The sequence below is a fragment of the Sinocyclocheilus anshuiensis genome, unplaced genomic scaffold, assembly GCF_001515605.1.
Source record: "Sinocyclocheilus anshuiensis isolate Anshui unplaced genomic scaffold, SAMN03320099.WGS_v1.1 scaffold375, whole genome shotgun sequence".
NCBI lineage: Eukaryota > Metazoa > Chordata > Actinopteri > Cypriniformes > Cyprinidae > Sinocyclocheilus > Sinocyclocheilus anshuiensis.
The window spans coordinates 112,382-136,566 of NW_015549594.1; the positions used below are offsets into that span (position 1 = coordinate 112,382).

At 36.1% G+C, this 24,185-nt stretch overlaps 1 protein-coding gene across 1 annotated transcript in view; it reads right to left on the bottom strand.

The window, feature by feature from the left end:
• Positions 1-878: 878 nt before the first annotated feature.
• Positions 879-24,185, bottom strand: part of LOC107658350 (BMP/retinoic acid-inducible neural-specific protein 3-like) — a 93,533-nt gene continuing 70,226 nt past the window's right edge. Inside the window, exons 7-8 of the mRNA XM_016446852.1 lie at positions 4,541-4,763; positions 879-2,737 (exon numbers count right to left, since the gene is read on the bottom strand). Of these exons, the coding sequence (XP_016302338.1) occupies positions 1,618-2,737; positions 4,541-4,763 (1,343 nt within the window). The 3' untranslated portion in view covers positions 879-1,617. The remainder of the gene's footprint in view (positions 2,738-4,540; positions 4,764-24,185) is intronic.

Here is a 24,185-nt window from a genome sequence, read left to right on the forward strand (position 1 = left end):
AGCGCTGTAAAAGTTGCTCCCCATATATTGAGCGATCCATCTTATCTTGACAGAAAACTGATCTTTTTTTATGTTGATGCATATACGCAATTTTCACAGACATTTCCACACATTCCAGTTTTATATAAAAACAGTAATAAATGCTCTGTGTTGTCAAAGGCTGTAATTCTGTGGTTGTTTGTGCTGACAAATGCTACAACCCAAGTAACTTAATCAAGAACACTTAAGCAGTACATGTATGGTTATTAAATGCTGAATGGAAATAATTGCCTCTAGATGTAGAGATACTAAATTAATTCATGTATTACAGTTATGCGTCTTCACATCATCATATGTTTAATAGAAAAGCAGGGAAATGTTGTGGAAAACAAAGCTATTGAACCAGGTGATGCAAATAGTTTGCTCTGTATTTGCACATAGATAACATGTAATGCACTCCTCATATAATAATTAAATAAAAAAAACCTGACATTTACAGATTAGAGGTCACTCTAATTGAAATTAGAATTTAGTATTGAGGAAAAAAAAGAAAGAGAAAAAAAAAAATTTTTTTTTTCTTAAAGAGAGAGACATACAGCCAGGTGTGCTTTGATATCAGAACAGAGACTTCACTTCGTAAGGCAATTGTTTTGTGTTGAAGTGTATGTTGTTGTTTTTTTTTTGGTCTTTGCACTTTCAAAAAAGTACAAATATGGGTGTTTATCTGTATATATCCAAGAAGCACTGTGAAGCTTTTCACGTCTTGAATGAGATGAGCAGTATTTACAAAGCAGCCCACAAACCTGTTCAAAACAATATTGTAAGTATGTACTGCAACCTTAACCTTAGGGGAAGTTGTGGCCTAATGGTTAGAGAGTCGGACTCATAACCCAAGGTTGCCTTCTCAAAAGAGATTTCAGTGAACATAAAAAAAAAAACAGTAAAGAAATTTTGCCATTCAATTTGCTTTCATGTTTACCTTTTGGTTTAGCAATATCTCTGGAATACAAAGGAATTTCTATTCAACATTCTGGCAATTCAGTCCCACATTAAATACAGATATACAGATCTCACAATACAGGATTTGCGACTCCAGATAAAATAGAAAAGCACATTTGATTCTTTGCTGATTGTTATAACCATTGGACCACTGTGCTCTGACACTTAACATCGGAATAGATCGATTCTCCGGATTCGTCTTGAACAATGACATCACCAAGAATAACTACAACTTCAGCACATATGTGCTAAGAAATCGTAGCTATATATTCTCACTTAAAATTTTCTTTTTCATGAATCATGAAGAGGCAGTCCACTTAGTTAAAATCTCCATCGTCTCAAAAGGAACCCTTACTCAAAGACACTAAGTAGTTTGACTGTAGGCTAGATCCAACAAGGTTTTCCCAGCAAGGGAATATTCTGGGAACATACGGCTTCTAAGGTACGCTCCTGTATCAGTCACAATCAAAAATTCTGCTTCTTACAATTGCTGCCCAAAGGAAGAGGATTCAAAGACAATCTCATCCACAAACATTTACACGCACACTGACAATATATTTCTTTTCCCTTTCTCTCTGATCACATTTACAAATATATTCTCACAGGCAGGCAAAAATGAGCAACAGAGCCTCATTTGAGCTAGCTGCACAGCTGGCTGAGTTCTGGCTCGGTGGAGTTGGGGAGCTTGGCGTTGAAACTCTGGAGCGCTTCCCGTATGCGTACCACCTCGCTGGACGAAAGCTTGAGCCTGTGCCTCAGCAGGCAGCAGAAGAGGTCCAGCGGCTGGGCTCCTGGCGGAGAGAGCCGGTTAATGCGGTCCCTCATCTCCAGAAGCATCAGGAAGGCCGCATCCTGCGAACCCTGTGTGTACGGGTAGTCCAACTGCAGGATCAGGTCCTTGATTCCCTCTGGATCAAAGTGCATGCTGTAGCCAAAGACCTTCATGCTATTGATTTTCATGTAGCCCAGGTTGGCCGAGTGGTCATCCAGGTCCAGTGGCTCATAAAAAAGCGTCTCGTTGGCGGTGGGATCGTCTGTGATTATGCGACTGCGCAGGTAAATGTGCACAGTTTCGAAGAAGGACTTCCACTTACTGCCAAGAGCGAGGGTCCAGTTATAGCACTGGAGTGAGGCGTCCAATTTAGTTCTTTCCCAGTCTGGGAATTCCTGCTGGTTGATGGGCATAAACCAGCTCTCGGAGTGGCTGCCCCCGAAGGGGTTGACATAGATAGCAGGCACGGGTTCCAGCGTGCTGTTCTTGGTGGAACAGATCTGGAAAGAGATCCCCATCAGCATGTGGATGAGGTTGGACTTGTTCTTGTTGCTCTTGAGGGTGAGCAGCATGCGCTTTCTCCACGCCGGATTGAACCAGCTGCCCAGACGCACATCGTTGCTGATGTAGATGGCGTGGACCTCCATGCGGCTGTCGAGCCTTTGGAGGAGGTAGCGCATTTCTGCGTCCGGCATGTCAAAGTCAAAGTTGACGTAGTGGTCCAAAGAGTTGGCAATGTTGGGACGACAGAATCCCATATAGAGGATGCTGCCTGGGAGGCATGTGCCACAGCGGGTGATGTTGTCTGGGGCGCAGGACGAGCAGAGGGTCCCCTCACCCACCTTACATGGCACGTTGCCCTGGCAGACAGTGCGTTGCTCAGCGGCGCAGATGCAGCCCTGCATTTCCTCAGAGAAGGTGCCGTACACACCATGCTCGCTGCAGTACAACAGAGACTGGGCTTTGTTGAGCCAAAAACCCAGAGTCCTGCAAGGAAGAAGGTGATAATTACGGACAAGATTAGTTCCTGAAAAAATGACAGGCTTGGCTTTACTAAATAAAGATGAAATCGAAAGAAATCTGGGCTTCGCTGACAAGAAAAATTGTTCACTAACATGTTAAAATTGTTCAGTGAAGACTTGACATCGGCCTTATTTTCTTTGTGGTAAATGAGGCATTCCTTTCCTCTTGCTGATTGATACGAATATTAATCGAGTGCTGATGGCCCGTTCTTTGACAAATGCAAATTGTTCTTAACCAGTAGAGGAAGTGAGTCTTAAAAGCCTTTGGGGATGCGTGTGAGGAGACGGTGCATTCTTTTTATTCTCTTTCATCCAATTTAGCGACAGACAAGTCACTTAAATAAATGCTCCAACTCCATGGGCTCTCCATTATCTTCCTACTCACTTCACAACTGTTGACGCATACGTAATGCCATGCATACATAAATAAAATGTCTTGCATCACATGCCCTTTCTGTTGGCTGCCTCCCTGTGAGATTTCATTTCATCAGGCATCCTTTTGTCCTGGACTCTTGAGTTTATTAATAATCTTATAAATCCACTAATGTAACATGTACTTCTTGTTCATGAGAGCCTTTGATGTCAAGATGCCATTCAGGCAGTTAAATAAACCACTAAGCAGTTCTTACACATTAATGTTGACTCAGACAGATGCATCTTGGTTCAACTTGGTTCAATGATTTAGTACTGGTTATCTCTTATGTGAATCTTCTATTTTGATGAAAAACTCCTCTGAAATCAGTCATCAGTTAAAATATTTTTGCTTTATTATCATTCAAACAAACTGAATAGAACACGAAGAACTGCATTTCTGGAATTACTTTTAGTAAGAATTGCATTTCTGGAATTATTTCTGTTCAGATCTTAGACTTGGCCAGACATTAGTGACTTTCTTTTGAGGGCATCTTCGTTACATAGCTGATTGTTTGCAATGAAATTAACCCTAGAATTTGTGACTATAAAACTATGAATGCACAAGTTGTTTTCTTTTAAGAAAAGTCACCCTGTTTTTAATCTTTATTTTCAGTGCACTGACGACATCACTTAAGAATTTCACGAAAATTCTTTTGACTAGTGAAAGTCTTCAAACTGAAGGATGCTAACTACAACCTGTCACTTGCTTGGAGCTCTTGATTATAGTGTGCACACACTGACCACTCTTCAGAAACTTTCACTCTATATGGGAACCACAAGTCCAAGGCCGCATTTACATTACATGGTTCAAGTGACCCTATTCCGATTTTTTTCTCAGATGGGGCACAGATCGGATATGACCCATGACCATGTAAGCAGGAAAAAAACCCCACAAGGATTCCGATACATGCATTTGTGTCTGCCATGCAAGCGGACAAATTGGAAAAAGTGATGGCGGCAAATGACGTCAACTCAGGTGAACACTTTTCTGGGTCAGTATGTCTAACTTAAGTTGTGTAAATGCAGATATTGGATATGGGTCACTTTTAAAAGGAGATGTAAACTGGTTGTCAAAAAATAAAAAGGGGATATAGTCAACAAATTGGAATTGGGCATCAAGACCTACAGTTTAAATGCAGCCTAAATTTTAAATCTTTAAAATCCTCCAGCCTCATTTCTCATCTGTCTTTTCAGATATCTGGCAACTTTTTGTTTTCATAATCAAAAAAAGTAAAAAGTAAATGATGTAGTTTCGGGTTTTGGATTAACTATACATTTAATTGAAACTCACATTGTACATACTACCTTAAATGTGTTGCAATGAAAGAAAAAAAAAGATCATATGGCCTCGTACCTTTCTCTAGGCAGGCTGATCTTTGGCTGTGTAGGACAGCGCTTGCTGAGAGCGAAGAGTTTGCGCACTATCTTGATGGCTTTTCCCAGCACCACTTTAGTGCTCGCCTCCAGCAGACCATAACGTCTCTGCAGGACCAGATCTGATGTCCAGAACTTTAAGACAGCAGAGGTGTTTAAAAAATGATCTGTTGGCAATTTCTTGAGAAAGGCCTTGAACTCATCTGAAAAACAGAAGGAGAGTGAGAAAAGTTATTATGGTTATTATTACTGTGAAACCTTGGAGAAGGTGAATGAATTATATTGAGCTGTTATGAACTTCAAATCTAGTGAGATGAGAGAACATGAGATGGTTCATAATATGAATGCGTGAGTTATTGAGCGACTCAGTGTGGGTGTTATAGGAAAAAAAAAACAGCAGAGGCAATAACGTTAATCACATGACATGAGTACAAGTCACCTACTGTAACTATATAGGAGCAACAAAGTGAGGTTTTATTAAAACTTTAGCAATCATTGTGCACTGCTGATTGATCACTACTTGAAATAAGGACAAGCCAATTTGTCTTCAGCACAGACAGTTTAGTTGAAAAACTCTTAAAAGAATTTCCCAACACCTTCCATTGCAAAATGTTGTACAAGCTAGAAACAGCGTCACATTAGGGGAATTATCAAATACAGATAGAAATGCATTCGGGCCACTTAAAAAGACATTAGCATCCCTCAGAAACTGAGAGAAATTAAGACATTTGCGCAACACTGAGGAGACAAGCACCAATTGTAAGGCCTTGGAGAAAGAGTTCCATTGGTGTCACAGGGCATTACAATGTGCAATGATCCCATGAGCGCTGAGCCTCCCACACACAAGACTAAATCACTGAGCATTGGCTCAGACTGTCAGTTAAGCTCAGTTTTAGCTCAGACTCCCTCTTTCTTTTCTTCCCCTGTCATTTTGTCTAAGCATGTGTCTCTGTTTGATTCTGACAGCAGAAGAAAAGCCTACAGTGACCAGTCACAACATAATTGTATTACAATTATCAGGGAGGTCTGGAAGTGCATAATCATGTTGTTTGCTAATGTGATGTTGGCTACATAAAACTAATAATGACAAATGAGTGCATGTTGAACCTATATAATGAAAGCATTTCCACTGAACACATTCATTTAAAAAATGTACATAAATATATGGCATATGCTTTTTAGTTATTCACTGGGATTTTTTTCCATCATGGAGTAAAAAATAAAAAATAAAAGTTAATTGCGACTTTCTCAAAATATTCATGAGTTTACATCTCACGATTTTGACTTTATATTTTGAGACTTTTTTTATATATATATATACACATACAGAGGGAGAGAGAGAGAGAATAGGGGTGTTGCAATATACCTGTATTGACTATAATCGTGATATTAAAAAAAAAAAAGAGGAAATTTCGTAATTGTTAATTAGAGCTGTTGTGATATAACCATGAGATTTCTAAATGAAAGTCATACTCGTTGCTGAGGGCATAAAATGTGTTCTTTTAATTATTATTATTTATTATAATATTTTCATATCTTTTTCTAGATTTCTGTAGATATCGCAATATATCATTGTTTTGGCCATGATAATAGTGTAGTGAAAAATCTGATATCTTGACAGCCCTACTCTTAATATTGCAATAGCAACTACAATAATATAATATCTGAGTACCGTGAAAGACTGTGAATTAAGAAGACAAATGACAAGGTACAGACTGAGCAGTCATACTCTGACTTTAGAGACAGGCAGATATCAGCAGAACTGGCTGCCCAAAGAGAGCCACATCTGCCCATACTGTAACCATGGAGAAGTGGAGACAGAGCAACACTTCCTCACCAGCTGCCGTAACTGAAAAAAAATTTGAAAGAAATTTTATCCAAAATTTGAAACACTTTACCCTGACTTCAAAATGTTAAACAATAAAACACAACTTAATATTTATTATTAATATTTAAGGTGAAAAAAGAGATTGTATCTTAATAGCAGCAAGATACACGCCTGTCACAAAAAGAGGGAGGAGTCAACAAATCAGTGATGCGTCAACAGACACACACATGCACACACACCACTCTAAATGTTAAATTGTATATAGAATTCTAAAATGTTGATTTGCTCAAAAAAAAAAAATGATATACATGCATTTATTATTTTTTATTATTAAATACATATCTGTACATATCTCTAGATTCAATGTAAATACTATGCTTTGGCAATAAATTGTAACAATTGTCATGCCAGTTAAGCAAGTATTGAATTGAACTGAATTGAATTGAATCGAAGTGATGTGACGTGACGTGACTAATATTTTAATCTCTTAATAGAACAATAATGACTAATATTTTAATCTCTTAATAGAACAATAGTGACTAATATTTTAATCTGTTAATAGATCAGTACAACTAATATTTTAATCTCTTAATTGAGGTGTCACAATATACCGGTATTGGCGATAATCGTGGTATTTAAAAAATGGGCCCCACTTTATATTAAGTGGCCTTAACTACTATGTACTTACATCAAAAATTAAGTACAATGTACTTATTGTGTTCATACTGTATTGCAAAACACTTTTGCTGCTATTGAGGTGGGAAACAGGTAAGGTTAGGGACAGGTTTGTTGGTATGGGTAGGTTTAAGGGTGGGTTAAGGTGTAAGGGATGGGTCAACTGTAATTATAAATGTAATTACAGAAATTAATTACAGATGTAATTACATTAAGGTATTTTTAAAATATAAGTACAATGTAAAACATGTATGTACACAATAAGTGGATTGTACCAAATTATTAATTTAAATGTAAGTACATAGTTGTTAAGGCCACTTAATATAAAGTGGGTCCAAAAAATTTTATATAATGTTATCGTGTTAATTAGGGGTGTCGTGATATGTGATATAAAAATGAAAAAGCACGCAGCGCTAAACTCTCACATGTAACTTATGTTTTATTCATACTCGATGACGGAGGGTGTCCTCATACAGAAAGTCCAAAATCGAGACTAATAGGAATAATAAAACAAATGACTTTCCAGGAAATCCCTTATATGTTCAAAAGCATCCAACTGTCGCTGTGGCTGAATGCCGTGCGGATGGGAATGTTTGACAGATGAAACGTGAAGAGAATCAGCACACGAATGCAACAGTATATGGTTTATCTGTGTCCCTCAAGCCATCTCACCACGGTGCCATGAGTATTTAAGACATACTGCTGCTGCACAAATAGCATATAAAATAACCCCCCGTCAGAATGTGCCACCTAGAGTTTCATGACTGAACTATATATTTATAATGCAATACTAATCGAAATAGCCCTTGTCACTGTATAGAATACTATTAAATAATAGAATTTCTGCCTCATTCTTTAATAAGAAGCCACATTTGAAGTAAAACTTGTTATTTTATTAATCTGCAGGGCTTGTTTTGTTTGCTTTATAGAGGGCTTGTTTAAACAGGCCAATAAGAGACTAATAACTACACTTCCTTTAAAAAAATATGAATTTGCATTATATATAACCAAATGACTTCAGGTATTCAGTTTGGTGTTTTATCTTATGTAATATCAGAAAATATTTCTGTGGCTCTCATAATGCTTCAAAAAGCCATGAAATCCTTGACTGAATGAGGACTCAATAACATTTCATTTTATAGTAATTGTATTCAGATGATTCTTACATCTGAACAGATGCTTTATCACTCCATGAATCAGATCTGCCGCACATTTGCTTTCATTACGTGACAAAAAAAGCAAGCATTTAATATATACATGCATATTCCAAACATAAACCTAGAGGGGCTGAGATCAGGGTTGTGGTATGCTAATGTAACCCAATGAAACCATAGCAGTTCATTCTGTATCCGATCATAACCTGCCGTCCCTTTCCCACATACAGTATACCGGCATAAATGTAGCCATATGCAGCAGTGCTTTTATGAGATTTTCTCACTCCCTCTCTCTCTTTCTCACTCTACCTTCCTTCTTTTGCCTTCCACTGTTTACAGTCGAATTTCTCTCCTTCTTTCCCTCATCTTTTTATCTCCTTCTTGCCCACATTCAGCTGGAGATCTCATTATTCACAGCACATTTACAATTTGAACTTTTCTCCCCTTTTCTGCCTTATTCTGGCATTTATGACTTTATGTTCAAATTTATGGACTATTTAGCCCTTCCTAAAAATGTCATATGGAATGATGAGGTTATTTTCCTCAAAACACATTCTCATTTTGTACATTAGTACATCAAATTTATATGAACAAGGAGAGATGGGAAATTACTGCCGTCTATGCACGTTTAAGAACATAATGGCATTCATGTTCATTATACAGTGCGGTCCAAAAGTCAGAGACTATGTTGAAAATATTAGATTCAAGTCAAATTTAAGCCAAAGAATTAACTTTTTGGATTTTTTTTTAATCAAATAAATGTTATGATGTTTGAAATATCAAATGAATATAAGAAATATTTAGGTTACTAATCAAATAGCTAAATTAGTTACATTTTGTGACCTTCTTTGTTCATGTTAATTTTTCTATTCAACTCTTATTTGGGAAAGTTAGTTCTATGTACATGGTGAGTTCACTTTTACCATGAACCAACAGACATTGTAAAAGAGGAGAACACTTTTGACATTTACACTGTGCCATACAGTTATTTCTTATATTGCATCCTGTGTTGCTTCTCCACATGGTATGGACTTTGAAAACTACAAAGACAGCTGGAGGAAAAGGAATCAATAATGTCTGCTGATGTAACTATTGTCACGAATTCGGTCCATGGACTTCCGTTTATTCACCACCAGAGGTCACCCTTTCCATTACATTGACTCTCGCACAACACAAACTGTTGCATAGCACCCCGGACTACATATCCCATCATTCTTTGCACGATTTGCACACTGCACTGATTGCACTCATTGCACACAGCTGTTTCTAATCACCTCACTCACTATATAACACCCACTCTAACCACCTTTCTCTGCTGAGTATTGTTTAGCCCGTACCCCTTTCCGAGTCCCATTCCGAGTCTCTGTGTTTTCCTTGTTTTGCCTTGCCTTGCCTGTTTCCGCGGTTTCTGATCTTTGCCTGTATTCCTGGATTTTTCCCTCTCGTCTCGCCCCTGTGATTCTGTCTGCCGATCGGTGACCTACGCTAGCCCTGGGACTATTCTTGTGTTTTGCCCGCCATATACCTGTTTGCCATTGTTTGACCCTGCCTGTTTACCACGTCTCTTTAATAAAGCCTGCAGATGGATCCACACGTCTCACGTCTCGTCAGCTCCGTTACAACTATAGACTCTCAACTACAAAACTATCACGGAGTATCATCACTGAGACTGACTATCCAGTCAAGATGAGAAAGACTTCCTTTCGCACTATGCTAGAGTTCGTATAATAAACAAACAAGCAAATTAATAAATGCACAAATGAAAGACCAAAAAACAAACAAATGAACTGATGATGGAATTATATTTTTCCATGGCACATCTTTTCATGCTTGCATGCTGTTTTATGCATTGTTTTGCAATTCATAATAGTTTTATGTTTTAAATGTAGCTTATTCTGAGGTTTAATTGCATGTTTCATTGTGACAGATTGCCCCATTTGGCAAAAAGTGAAATGAACTAGCAGATCCCCAACAAAGTTTTTTCTTAGACAGCTATATGATTACTTGAAAAGAAAACACTTTTTCTCTAGTTACAATACACAAACCCCATGAAATTATTTGTGTTCTCCTTTCTATCAGATATTCTGTTTCAAAGTGCCTCTTAGACTTCAGCTAAATGTGTTCATTTTGTGCATAAAGCTGCAGTGATCTGCCTTTTTTTTGTGCATTAGGCAGCTGTCTAACCGAGCCAAGCTTCCCTGCAGGTACGGCCTGATTTAGTTTTGTAATTATAAGCAAACCATCAGTGCGATGCAAACTATTCACAAGTAGATGCATTGAAGAACTTTAACTTTTGATATCAGGCTGAAAGCAGATGCAGGCAATGTTGCTGAAATTATCTATTGTAACACGGCCTTATATTTTTTTCATCAGATGCAAATGGGCTCACACATTCATTACACCTATAATGAACTGTTTTGCATCTAAATAGCAAGAAACAACTATCAGCCACAAACTCCACAGAAGTTCTATTTAATGAAAAGTAAAATACAAGTTGTGCGGAGTTTTTTTTTTCTACTAGTTTACAGTGTTTTGAAATATACAAACTGTTTAAAATGTAATTAAATTGTTAATCAGGACAGAGAAGATAAAAAAAGATCAAGGATGTACCTTCTGCCCTTCAGCTTATTATTGTTGTGATTTTTTTTTTTTCACAGAGAAAGCAGTACACCAGTATAATATATTCTAATGAGCACTTTTCCCTCTTCATGGGAGGAAGTGGTCGTGTTATCTTTACCGGACACCCTGCAGAACACAGTGCCGCCTGGCCACTATACGTCTTTTATATCTCTAAGTGGAATATGATTTTAAAGCCGGTGAAAATTTGGTGGCTCCCAGAGGACAGGGCATAATTCACAGATTTATCAAAGCACAGGTAGCGACAGGGTGGCTGAATTACGGCTCGTCTGGAGATGCTGACTGGTGACAGGGTCCTGATTAGACATTTCTTGCAGTGTTAGAACGAAATGAAGGATATTCGCTCTGTTAATCAGTCAACCGGGCACATTTTTTCCCTGAACATTAATACAGAATTGAGTTTTCCCTGTAATTGTGCAAGAAGACATTTGTGACATGAACAAGACACCGTTTCAAGTCTGTAGAAGGAACTGAGGTAGTGAAATAAACCTGGCAATGAGACAATGACAGATTTTCATGGACTCACCGACTTAACACATCTTCAATGACAACCACATACGTATTGTGTGTTGTTATATTTCCAGGCATCGGCCCAAGCCTTTTAATCATCCTTCTTTATTACTGACAAACAAAAGTTTGTGTTTTATAAATATACAATGCTAAACTCTGCAACAAAATTACTGCACAATTTTTCCTTTCAAACCAGTTAAATGCAAACCCTGCCCAGGTGAAATGCTAAATTAATGACAAAAATCTTCGTTAACGAACATAGTTTGTCAACAAGGAAGAAGAACATAAAAATGGGGCATCGGGATGACAATTAATCACCCAAAAAGGAAAATTCTGTCATTAATTACTCATCCTCATGTCGTTCCAAACCCATAAGACCTTTATTCATCTTTGGAACACACATTAAGATATTTTGGATAAAATCCAAAATATAGACAGCAAGGGAACTATCACGTTCAAGGCCCAGAAAGGTAGTAAGGATATTGTTAAAGGGGTCATATGATGCTTTTTTAAAGATCATTATTTTGTGTATTTGGTGTAACAGAATATGTTGGAAATCGCATCATATGACCCCTTTAAAATAGTCCATGTGACATCAGTGGTTCAGCCTTAATTTTATGAAGCTACAAGAATACTTTTTGTGAGCAAAGAAAACAAAAATAAAATTTTTCCCCATAGCTTCCTAAAATAAAAGTTGAAACAAAAGTTTGTGTTTGGTAAATATACAATGCTAATCTCGTCAACAAAATTACTGAACAATTTTTCCTTTCAAACCAGTTAAATGCAAACCCCACCCAGCTAAAATGCAAAACTGCAGACAGGAATCTTTGTTAACGAACATAGATTGTCAACAGTGAACAAAAACATAAAAATGGGGCATAAGTATGTCAAATAATCACCCAAAAATGAAAATTCTGTCACTATTTAAATTCAAACATAGGTTTACAAATATATGAAGAGAAAAAACTTCAAAATATTAAAATGCAATAAGTAAAATTAAAACAACATTTAATAATAATAATAATTATTATTATTATTGTTATTTCAGGAGCTCAGGTTTTCATAATACTTTTCCCTTGTAAATTTGTGTTTGGTTTAATTTAGCACTTTCTGTATAATGTTATACTTTACTACAATTGCATGCAATTTTTGTCAGACTACACTTGACTAAAATATGTAATTTGCCTCAAAAGATCAAGCTATGACTCAAACTATGAAAAAAAGAACACTATATTTGGATAAAGGTTTGCCATTGGGTGTATTCAACATAAAAACCCCAAAGAAAAAAATGTTTTCATGCTACAAAGAAAAAGGAAAGGATTTCAAGTGCAACATCTTTCTTTAAATGCTAAACAAGAAACGCCAGGCCTGGAATGCCATCTTAATGCATAGATGGTAACCTGTTGAAAGAGTCTGTATCTTTTAGAATAAGAATGAACCGTTGCAGGAGCTTGTCTCTGATAAAATACAGTTTCCTCCATTCCTGCTGTCATCAGAGCTCCAAAGCAGTCACTGAAATATACTCCTTGCTCTCTTTCGCTGTTGCTGGAACCCTGAGCCATAAATATAGGGCCTTTAGCCTCTTTGTCTTGATTCTGTGCACTGCGATCGCTGCTTATGGTACTCCAGTGGGTGCTTTCAGCAAGGCCAAGCTGTGTTGTTGAGGTCTCAGCCTCCAAAAACTCATAAAGGAGATCAATCCCTACTAAGACAGTAATTTTTGCCTATCAAAGTCTGGAGAGGAGCATAAAACACTTGAAATGCTCGCTCGTAAGTTGTAAAATATTGACAGCGGGCGTTGTGGCGCGACATATCGTAAATTTATAATTATGTCCGTAGTTGCAAAGTACACTCACAAGACAGGAAAAAAAGAAAAAGACTGGAAGAAAGAAAACATGTTTACTGTGGGTTCTATGGTATAGTACACCATTCCACTAAACATATAAGCATTTTTTATAGTTGGTTTTAAAAAGACTTATGTGCCATGCTATCAAAAGTGACACAGATTTCTAAAAGCATACATAATCATATTGCAGCCTGGGTTTTCTTGGTTTAAGTAAAATTATGTTCATTTTAATCACCCCATGCTTCTATGTTAGCAGAAATTATAGTGCTGCTTGTTTTTCTTAATAGGCCATTACCATGTAGCATATCAGGCCACCATGTCATTATGAGTTTGAGGTGCACTGAGGCCTGGTCTGAACTTAAATGGGCCAGCAGGATGAATGAAACCCTTAAAACCTAAAACAGGCATCGGTGGGTGGCTGCAGCATATGCATCAAAACCGAATGGACTGTGCTGTCATACAAGCCACTGCCTGCATCATTAAAGCGAGAGAAATTACAATGTGTGACTTCCTCGAGATGATATGAACGCTTGTGAGTTTAGAAAGTAAAGTTAAGTGGCATTTTTTCTCTCTAGGCTGGAGGATAAGTTTGTTGGTACTGTAGTTTGCATGGTTCTGTTTAGCTGTAAATTATTGAGGCTCAGCAGGGATCTAGCTATACTGGCATCCGCTATGAATTTGGTAATAAGAAATAACATTATTTGGAGCTTTCCTACAGCACGGCTGGAAGACAAGTAAATAATCTCATTTTAAATTTTTTCAGTTCTTACACAAACTGTACTGTGTTTCTGCATTCATAAATTCCAACCATTCAACCCTGCTACCCAAATTATTGTAAGCAAAATTAACAAACAAATATTTTACTTTAATAGTAAGTTTGACGAGTGTAAATATAAGTTTATTTAATAGCTACAAGCCATCATTTGGACCCAAATTAGCTAACCCCTACTGATAGCTTAATGTACAGCATATGCTATTACACTTTGCTTGAACGAAAACAGAAACAGCATACAAATAGGGTACTGCATTGGGCCTCACACATTTTAAAGCATTTCACACTCAATTTAATTTAATTTAATTTGTTATTATTTATTCAATTGTCAGTGAAAGGTGGTGCTTAAGAAAATAAAATTGTACGAACTTATAATAAAGTATATGTAATTGTAAATTATATCATTTTTATAATTTCATAGATTTGGTATTAGGGATATGCCGGTATCAAATTTTCATGTTGCGATTAATTGCTAATGCTTTTATCACGGTATACTGTGTTATCACGGTATTGAAATTTAGTTTAAAAAAAAAGTGCTGTCATAATACAGTATAACAGGTTTAATAACTTTTTTCTTATAACAAAAATAACTGAACATTTAAATGCAATAAAGCAATACAGAAAAATGTATAAATCTAAAAGTTTTACACAGATTAAAGTGCAAAAGAACTATAAAGACCAATAGGTATCCCTTTACAATAAGACCATATTAGTTAACCTTAGTTAATGCATTAACATTCACAATGAGCAATAGCTACATTTGCTACAGAAGTTATTAATTATTAGTTATTAAGTCTTAGTTCATGTTAGCTCATTAAATAACACAGTTGCAACTTTCGATTTTAACAACGTGTTATTAAATATTCATTTAAATAAATTATTATTATTATTATTTCTGCAGTTTAGCGCCACCTGCTGTCAGAGAGTGAAAGTGTGCTTTCATTCAGAGCGTCTCTCACATGTTCCGCCATGTGCTTCTAGTCCGCGCTTATTTACATCAGTGTGCACGCGTCTTTCACGCAGCATACAGCGGTGTTGTGCATTTTGACCAGTTGATGGGAAAAGTATTCTTAAAATGCATTCATAATTCTGAATAACTTGTAATATATAATTATTCACGGTATTTAGAAGAGCCCACGATAACAATATCGTGCATATTCATTACCGTGATCTATCGCATTACCGAATACCGGCACAAGTCTATTTGGTATGGTTCATTTTGATGTTTATTTAAGTTTTATCGATAGTAACTTACAACATCACACAAATCGGGGTTTTAAACTGATTTTATCTTATCCCAAAGATGGACAAAATTTAGTTTAGTTGAACGTTAAGAACCCTCTTACTGACATTTTTTTTTTCTTTTTTGAAAAATGGTTGAATAAATTAATAAATAATAATAAAACAATGAATAAATAATGATGTTTGTTATTCCGGCCCAATTTTGTTCATTATTTGTACAATATTCCTGATTGCATTTTTGTTGAATAAGAGCTTATTGTCGATTATTGGTGCTCAAAAAAAAAAAAAGAAGAAGATAGGTTCTGAAGAAAACAAAGTCTCCTCTCGTCTGCTGTATATGAGTAAAGCAGGTCTCACTCAGTATTCCATCACTCACAGAGAGTTATAAACTCTCTCCGCTCTCAATACGCCTCTGAATGCCATTATAAAATATTATTCTCGGCTTCCACACAAGGTCAGTAGGATTAAAAAAAAAACAAAAGCATTAGGTGGTCTGCAACTTATTTGAAGTAACTGTTTGAAGTTTTACTCGCGCAGAGAGATAAATGAAAGTGGGAAGAGCAGCTATTTTCAAATAACTTGTCACCTGAGGAGATTGATTCAAAGTCACAGCCATATATTAAAAGAGATAACGTTGCACAAATATAAAATTTAACTTTATTAGATATCACCAAATGTCTGGTGTATGTTTTTTTCTATACTCTAAGTATGCCTTGAGATTAAGCCTTTAGCTGCCTATAGGTTTTTTCATTACCTGCAGTGCTTTTTGGGCTCAGGGCTGAATTCAGGTCTACAATGTATAGAAGCTTACGTCTCCTGCCCATATTAGGGTTCTGACAGCAGGGGTGACATCACATGTTTGAGAGGAAGCAGTTTAGTGACCCCAGAGCTTTCCAGGAACAGCACTCTGATGGATCTACACAGTCAGCTGGCATCTTTATACAAGAAAATCCTCACTTTCACTGTTTGTCTACAGTTTTTCTGACAAATAATTGCAGAGAAGCGGAGTTCTGGCACACAGGATTTAGGACTGAAAAACAAAACTGTGTGCATGGTGCTTATGAGCTAAATATGCATATTATGTATTTACATATTGTTAGCATGTGTAGTTTTTCATACATGAGCCACAGTTTTGATTGTAGAGACACGCTAGAAATAATGCAAACGAGTCCAGATGGCTTATGAAATGAACAGGTGTGTGGTTAAATGTTGACTCATTAAATGGTGTTTATATCTCTGAGAGATCTTCTTAGAAAAGAAGAAAAGGAAAATATTTTATGGCATGTGTACGTGTATTGTTTCAGGGCCCTTGGGGTTACGATGTGCTTGCAAGTCTTTGAGTTGAGCATTTGATGTCAAAGACATAACTTATTTGCGCTGCTTTGTTGCACTGCTATTGCAGCTGAACGAATGCTGTCAAACTGTTTCTTCTACTTACTGAAACAATTAAGATCAAAAGAGAAAAGAAGACAAAAGAAAAGAAAAAAATGTGGCATGATGACCCCCAGACGAATAACATGAAATAAATGAAGCTATCGCAGGAGGAGGTATGATTGCCACCAAATAATGCATACTAAGCATGCTTTTTGACATTTTAAAACTGATCAAACTATAATAATAATAATAATAATAATAATAATAATTTTAAATGTATATAATTAATTATGTATTATCATTCAAAATATGACAATGTAAAATTTTTATTTGTTAATTTATAATATAAACTGATATTAACTACAGTAAAAAATATAATGATTGGATTTTTTGAACAAAATTAAATATAAAGATAGGATATAAAGATTAAGATAGATAGATAGATTTACAAAATTAAGCTTTATTAATCGAAACTGTAAATTTGTGTGAAAAGGAATAAAAGGTGTCGGTGCCTTACTGCCTCTAGTGTTCATTTATTTTGGAAACTGCAGTGATATGTACTTATTGGTACGTATTTCGCGTCTCGCAAAAAAGTGCCCCAGGTACGTTTTTGCCATGAGACAAGGATGATATGATATGATATGATATGATATGATATGATATGATATATGATATAATATGATATGATATGATATGATATGATATAATATAAAACATAATATAATAGTATATAATTTGAACTAGATTTTTGATACTTACAAAACCATTTCTGGAGAGAACATACATTTAGGTAAATGGACTTTTGACTTCAAAACTTCTAGCTTTTGAGAAGCAGCCCTTATATGACAACCTCATGACAACTAGCCCAGTCTCCACTATATTTAACTCCTGCCATTGCTGTGTCACACTGAATCGCATTTCTCTCATTTATAACAGTCAGTGATGGCAGTGAATGGACTGCTCAGATTTCCAGAGAAAATGATGTATGTCTGCTTAAACTCATCATCATGAACATCATCACAGTGCGGATATGACTTCCAATTAGTCTGTCTTGCTTTTCTTCTTTTGTGCGATCTGAGGAAGCAAATTACCTTGATTTTCCAGCTCCACTATAGAGCAACTGCTACATGTGTGAATGCTAATATTAGTGGTTTTTATTGATCCAAGCAAATATATAATTCAACAGAGCTGTAAAGAGCAGGGGAATACCACCAGTGCTCTCTTCTATTCTGATGTACCAGCAATTACATGAAATATCTCAAAGCCAGTAAAAAGCTTGTGGCAAACCATAAATCTTAGCAATCACAGTGGGGGAGCGTGAGGATACGTTTCAGGCTTTCTTCTTGAAGAATGCATTTGTTGCCTTTAGCATCTTAAATGGTGTTTGTTGGCCTGCCTTTCTCTTTCGTTCTTGCTTGCTTGTTTTTAGACTTTGTGAAGTAAATCTGCTCTTTTCTTTTTTTTATTTTCTTACGTGAATCGCAGACAGTAAAGTAGCACAGACGATGTTGTTTAGTGGGAACAATTTCACCCTGTTATGCTTCTTTTGCTGCATTCTGCGTGTTTTAGGTCAGGCGTTGAACTTAGTTTAGTCACATTAAAGACAATCTGACATGCAGTAAGCAGTTAAACTCTGCCCTAATCTCGCTGTTCCACATGTCATTGCGCCAAGGTGACACCAAACTGTCATACTGTGATGTTCACATATCCTACTTTTATTTTTCAGGGTTGACATTTATATTTTGCAACCTCCTCTAAAAAGGCAGAAAAACATCCTTTGTGTGGGAGTTTGAGTATTTGCTTGTCAATGAAAACCTGTCCACAGACTGGATGCTTTGCACAAAGACTACGATCACAAGATAAGTATGCTGGAAATAGCAGGCAGCCACTATTTATTTTCCGCCTGACCAGATTTATTGTATTTACTGGGTCCAGAGTGACTCATGATCACTCTATATCCGCTGGTTTTGGTTGCCGTCACATTTGTTGGATATTGGAAAGGCCAATATCTGACCCATACAATTACAGTTTTATTGGGTTCACAGATATCTCCTAGAGGACCACAAGCTCTGCTGAAGGATACATATAGTGATCCACAACAAGCACAACCTGATTGAACAACATTAGAGGCTCTTTCTCACTGATACGAAATAAATAAGGTCTGGGGGCAAAAACTTGCTGAAATGTAAAATGTGGAGGCTGTTTTTTTTATCATCTATATATATTCTATTATCGGCCAAGTTATGCATATTGTCACATTTAAAAAAAAAAAGAAGCTGATACTGATTTTAAATTATGAGTTACATTTTAGTGCATTTAACATAAATGAAAAAGGGCACAACTGATTACATATAATTAGATTACATATAACTATTTCTGCTGTTTTTGTCTTTTGTAATATTGTATTTTGTAATAAATTAAAAATAAAAAACTAATAGCTAAATTATCATTCTAAATGCAGTGAATTTAGGCATCAAATATTATAATGTATAGGAAGAAAAAAATAATGTTTTGTGTAATGATTTTTTCCCTTGTTTAACTGTGTGAAGTTTACAGTAACTTCAATTGAGTGTTATATGACAAAGATAAGACATATAGGGGAAATGAACGTGCATAAATTAAATATGCAACATTCTCTAAAAATATATCCAATAATGACCCAACAGTGATAAATAAAAAATATCTCTAATGTATGGTAATGTATGGCCTGTCAGAAGAAAGAAATTGCTAACCAGCTCAACTTTAACCCTTTCATAAGTTCACCATAATGGAAAAGTTCATTTTCTGACAGTGGTATACATTAACATTACATGGACTGATGCTAGAGAAATGACTTAAAAGGACAGTAAAGATCTGCAAACCTTGACTGTAAAGCTTCCCATCCAAAACAAGTAAGACAGAACAAAAGAAGTGTGGACAAGACAAGTAGCCATTGACTGAGCATCTCTGACAGGCAAGGAAAGCCTATACTTCTCACCCACCATTAACCACTCAATCTTTTCCCTCTACTGCTGGAGTGCCTTTTGATTTTGATGAATTTATATAACATGCATCAAAGCCTATCCTCCAGTGATGAATGAATTTATTGATTGTGCCTCTCCAATGACTGTCTCAACCAACTTTATGGTAATTAGAGCAATTAATCTGGACATGGCTGATTCTTACAACAACACAGCCACTGTTGTTCACTTTGCAGGGTTGAAATGCTTTCAAAACAGCTGCACATGCTTTTGAAATGTAAACGGCATTGCGATTTGAATATGGGAAAGTATCACACGTGCAATATCTGATATTATGTCACGTTATCATAATTTTCACATTTACCAGTGGTTGGACACTATGATCTAGTGTATGGTCTATTTGAACTGCACAATAACCTACTACACAATAACACAGTTTGATTTCAACTTTTGTGTTTGGTTTATTGTATTAATACTCTACAAATATGAGAGCAAACTCCATAGCCAATTATAAAGTCCCTCTGACTTTGCACAGTTGTTCTAGTTGTCAAGTAACATTTTCTGTTGCAAAAACGCGTTTGGTGTGAATGGCCCCTTATGCTACCTGTTTCTTTTCTTTTCTTTTTCTTTTTTTCTCCATTTTTTTTCCAAGTTGAAAAAAGTTAAACTTTAAAAAAAAAAAAGCTTTATGCCTAGAATGTTTTCCATTCCTAACTGTACACTTTACTTATACGTCAGTATAGAATATCTGGATTTCAATGCATTCTTTTAGGAAATTTTTCATTGTTGCAATTTGCTAGGCTATTGATATAGAAACTGTTTCCCATTTTTACCCCATATAAAATTAGCAGTTTGCATTGAGTATACTTGGTATCACCCTACTGAAGCAAGTGTAATATCCTTGGTACATATTGAAATCTTGCAGCAAACATTTTTGTTTTTTACAGTTTTTCTCAGTCGCTTTGGTGCATTTCTCGAATCATTCTTAATATTTGCAAAGAAGTATGTGCCTTTCTCAAAACAATTCGTACAAATAGCCCCACAACACTGGATTACTTGCAAAAGCCAGTAACTTACTCAAAATCTTTAGCTCATCTCTCAAAAGTAAGTATTTATGTCAATGAACTTGTCAGTGCCATCAGAATGAAAAGTCCTTGTGTCATTGTTTACAAACAAGATAGTCAAAATGCTTAGTCATGTTGTCAATATAACAGTGCACTCTGTTAGTATTACCTGATGTAAACTATGACAACAGTTTGGATGACAGTTACTGTATTGAAATGCAGAAGGCTGCACTTCTTATGTATGCCATATATCCATTTCAAAAGTACAAATTTACACATTACTGTATGTGGGATATTGATTGAAAGAGACTGGATAGGATTCACAGTTACACTTCAGCCATTTCAGAAAACTGGTTTATCATTGGTTGATCTACATTCCTTTCATTAGAGAAAGTCAAGATTCACCTGCACAATTCATGGCAATTTACAAAAATTCTAATAGAAATGTGTAGAAAATATGCTTGACAGTTTATGACAGCTAGAGCAACCATTCTGCTTTTATTGACTTATACAATGAACTAATGACTAGATGTTTTGAGGGGTAAGACTATTGCACAGAGAACTATTTGGAGCAACATGACAATAGCAACTGATAATGTAGGAAACCGCAGATAAATGTACATAATCAATTGCATGAATGTACCAAATCATTCGCAACTTGTTCAAAATAACGAGAAACTGCTTTTATGGTGTGCACAAGTTACGAGATGATGTGGAGGTTGAACACGTAGTTTTGAGAATTTCATTTCTGATTCGAGAAATGCACCAAAGCAACTGAGAAAAACTGTAATGAATTTTTGAATTTAGACAATTAAGTTACAATGAAATTAGTACAGCTTTATGGACAAAAAAATATCATCTGCTACTTTATCAAAAAATATATAAAAATCATTGTCTCTCTGTATTAAGATATTGGAGGACATAGCGCTTATGGATCCTAGAAGAGCAGATGTTTAGAGCAGAATATTGGATTTCTTCAAAGATAAGATTCATTTCTGTCCTCCATATATTTCAGGATAATTCAATCTACGACAGCAGTGCTCCTGGTCAGAATCTCTGTATCAGTTCCGTGGACTGTTGTCTAAATTGTGTGGTGAATAGTGCAACAGAATAGTAATGTCTTTCTATAGCTCTATATACGTGTGTGTGTGTGTGAGTGTGTGGTCCCTCCAAATGACATTATTTAGAGGTGCTCAGTGGGTGATCTCAGCAAGAAATGTGACCTGAATTGAAGCCCATCTCACCCTACTCGAAGTACCCCATGTGGATTTGATCCTTTTCCCTTTACACGAGCACATAGATCAGGCCACGTACAAGATGAACTGCCATTGTCTCCCACATTTGTCAGTAGAAGGAGAGCCGGGAAGTGCTCGGACTACCTACAGGCCTAAGTGGCAGGCAGTCAGATAGTGACACTTCTAATACCGTCGCTGATGACAATGACAGTATTTTTTCTCCGAGCCGAAAACTCATTTTGCACACGCCGCACCGCACAAATCTATCCTCATTTTGCCTGGGCCACCTGCCAGATTTAATGACAGCTGCTTATCAAGGCAGAAAATATATGCAGTTGTGCAGAACAAGGTTTCTCAGCAGTCAGTTGGAGTGTCACTATGTGATAAAGCTTCTTCATAGTTTGTACCTCTATGTCTGTCTAAATGTGAGTCACTTTGTTTACTATAATATTTAAAGCGTAAAGTGCAGCTGCTAACACATTTGTTTCATTAATGTTATGGATTTTTTTTCAAAGACACACAAGGGTCTTGACTATTGTGGCATTTCTGTGTTGAAATGGATTGTTTCTCTTAATGCTAAATATTATTTCTAACCATGTTTTAATACTAATACTGCTTATAAAAGGCAAAACTACAGTAATATTTTAGCTGTATTTACATGTCGCTAACAAACTCATTAAAAATTCATTAACGTCAGCATGAAATCAAAAAATCAGTTTTCTAAATGCATATTATTGATCTTATTTTGAATGATTCATCTTTGCGTGTTTATCTTTCTGACCTCAAAATCAAAATGAAAACTCAGTCTTCTTAGATGTACACCATGATACAGAAGAAAAGATCTGACACTACATCAGTTTCATCACAACTTTAAATGTACATTACAGTTTTTTTCAACTGCTTACACACATTTTCAAACTTTGCCTCTTATTTTCAAAACTTTACAACAAATCCAAGAATTGCAAATACAAAATGCAAAATGCCTCACATCTCTTGCAAAATGAAGCATTGCATTCAAAATATCACAAACACATCTCAAAAGCAAACATTTGCAAACACCTTTGCCATAATATTAATTCCTGTTAGATTTTTGTATGCTACAGAATTGTGTATTGTGTTTTGCAAAATGTGTTTTATGAAATTGAAAACTGAGTCAAAGGCCGAGAATTAGCATATGGTTTTGCAGATTTGGTGTGTGGTTCTGGTGTTTGAGTGTCAGGTTTCAGAAATTATGTGACAAGTAAAGATTTTGTGTGTAAGCAATTGAAGAAAAAAAAACAACTGTAAAATGTAAGTAAAAATAAAATGTAAAATACAAATATATAACTGTGTACATCATGTTACCAAAAATGACAAAAACAACAAAATTACTACAATAAAAAAAGGTTCAAAATATTAATAAAAACAAAGTATTTCAATCATACTAAAATAACACTAGCATAGAGTTATATATTTGACCTTCATTTTAATGAAACTCTTATATACATTTAGATGTAGGAGAAATTATGAAACAATTAGCTGAATGACAGTTTGGCTTGACTTTAGCATTTGGCTAGTAGGTTTAAGCCCACTAGCTATATAACATAAGACATAATAATACAACTAACTAACTAACTAACAACTAAATGTGTACAAAAGAAAACTGAACTCATCAAGCTATTTTTGGGGGAAAAATTAGTCTTAAGGAAATGGGTAAAATTGAAATCTCTTCTTCAATAGCACCAGTTTATACAGTACATTGAGAAAAAAAAAAGTACTTCTTTGTGCAACTTCAAAAGGTTCTCCTATGGCATTAGGCTGTCAAACCCTGAGTGTGTGTATGACTGTGCTTACACTGTGTACGTAAGTGTGAGTGGGTGTCAAGATGTTGTCAGTGTGTTATGGAGCTGTCCTACATGACTAGGAACTGACTGCACACCCACAGAGGCCTTTGGAAACATCTACAGCATCCAGCATTGGACCTTGCTGAAGATGATATCCCTAAGCCGGGACCTATCTGTCAGTCTGGGCCCAATGGGAACCACAGTGAGACAGAAGGTCAGTAGAGCTCCTGACAGGAGCTTCGAACAATGCCTTTCTCTAGAAACCATCTGCCTGACTGTGCTCTGCACTGTCCATCCTCTTCCCTTGCTCAACAACAATTTCCTGACAGCAACATCCTGAAGTTTCTAGAAACCCTTTGCAAAAGTTTCTGGACTTTTCTGAGATGCACAAGAGTGACTGTTCCCTAAAGCCACTCGTAGAGTGTCTGTCCTATAAGGGAGGACAAAGAAAAGTGTCTCTGTGTGTGTGTGTGTGTGTGTGTGTGTGCGCGTAAGAAATGGTGAT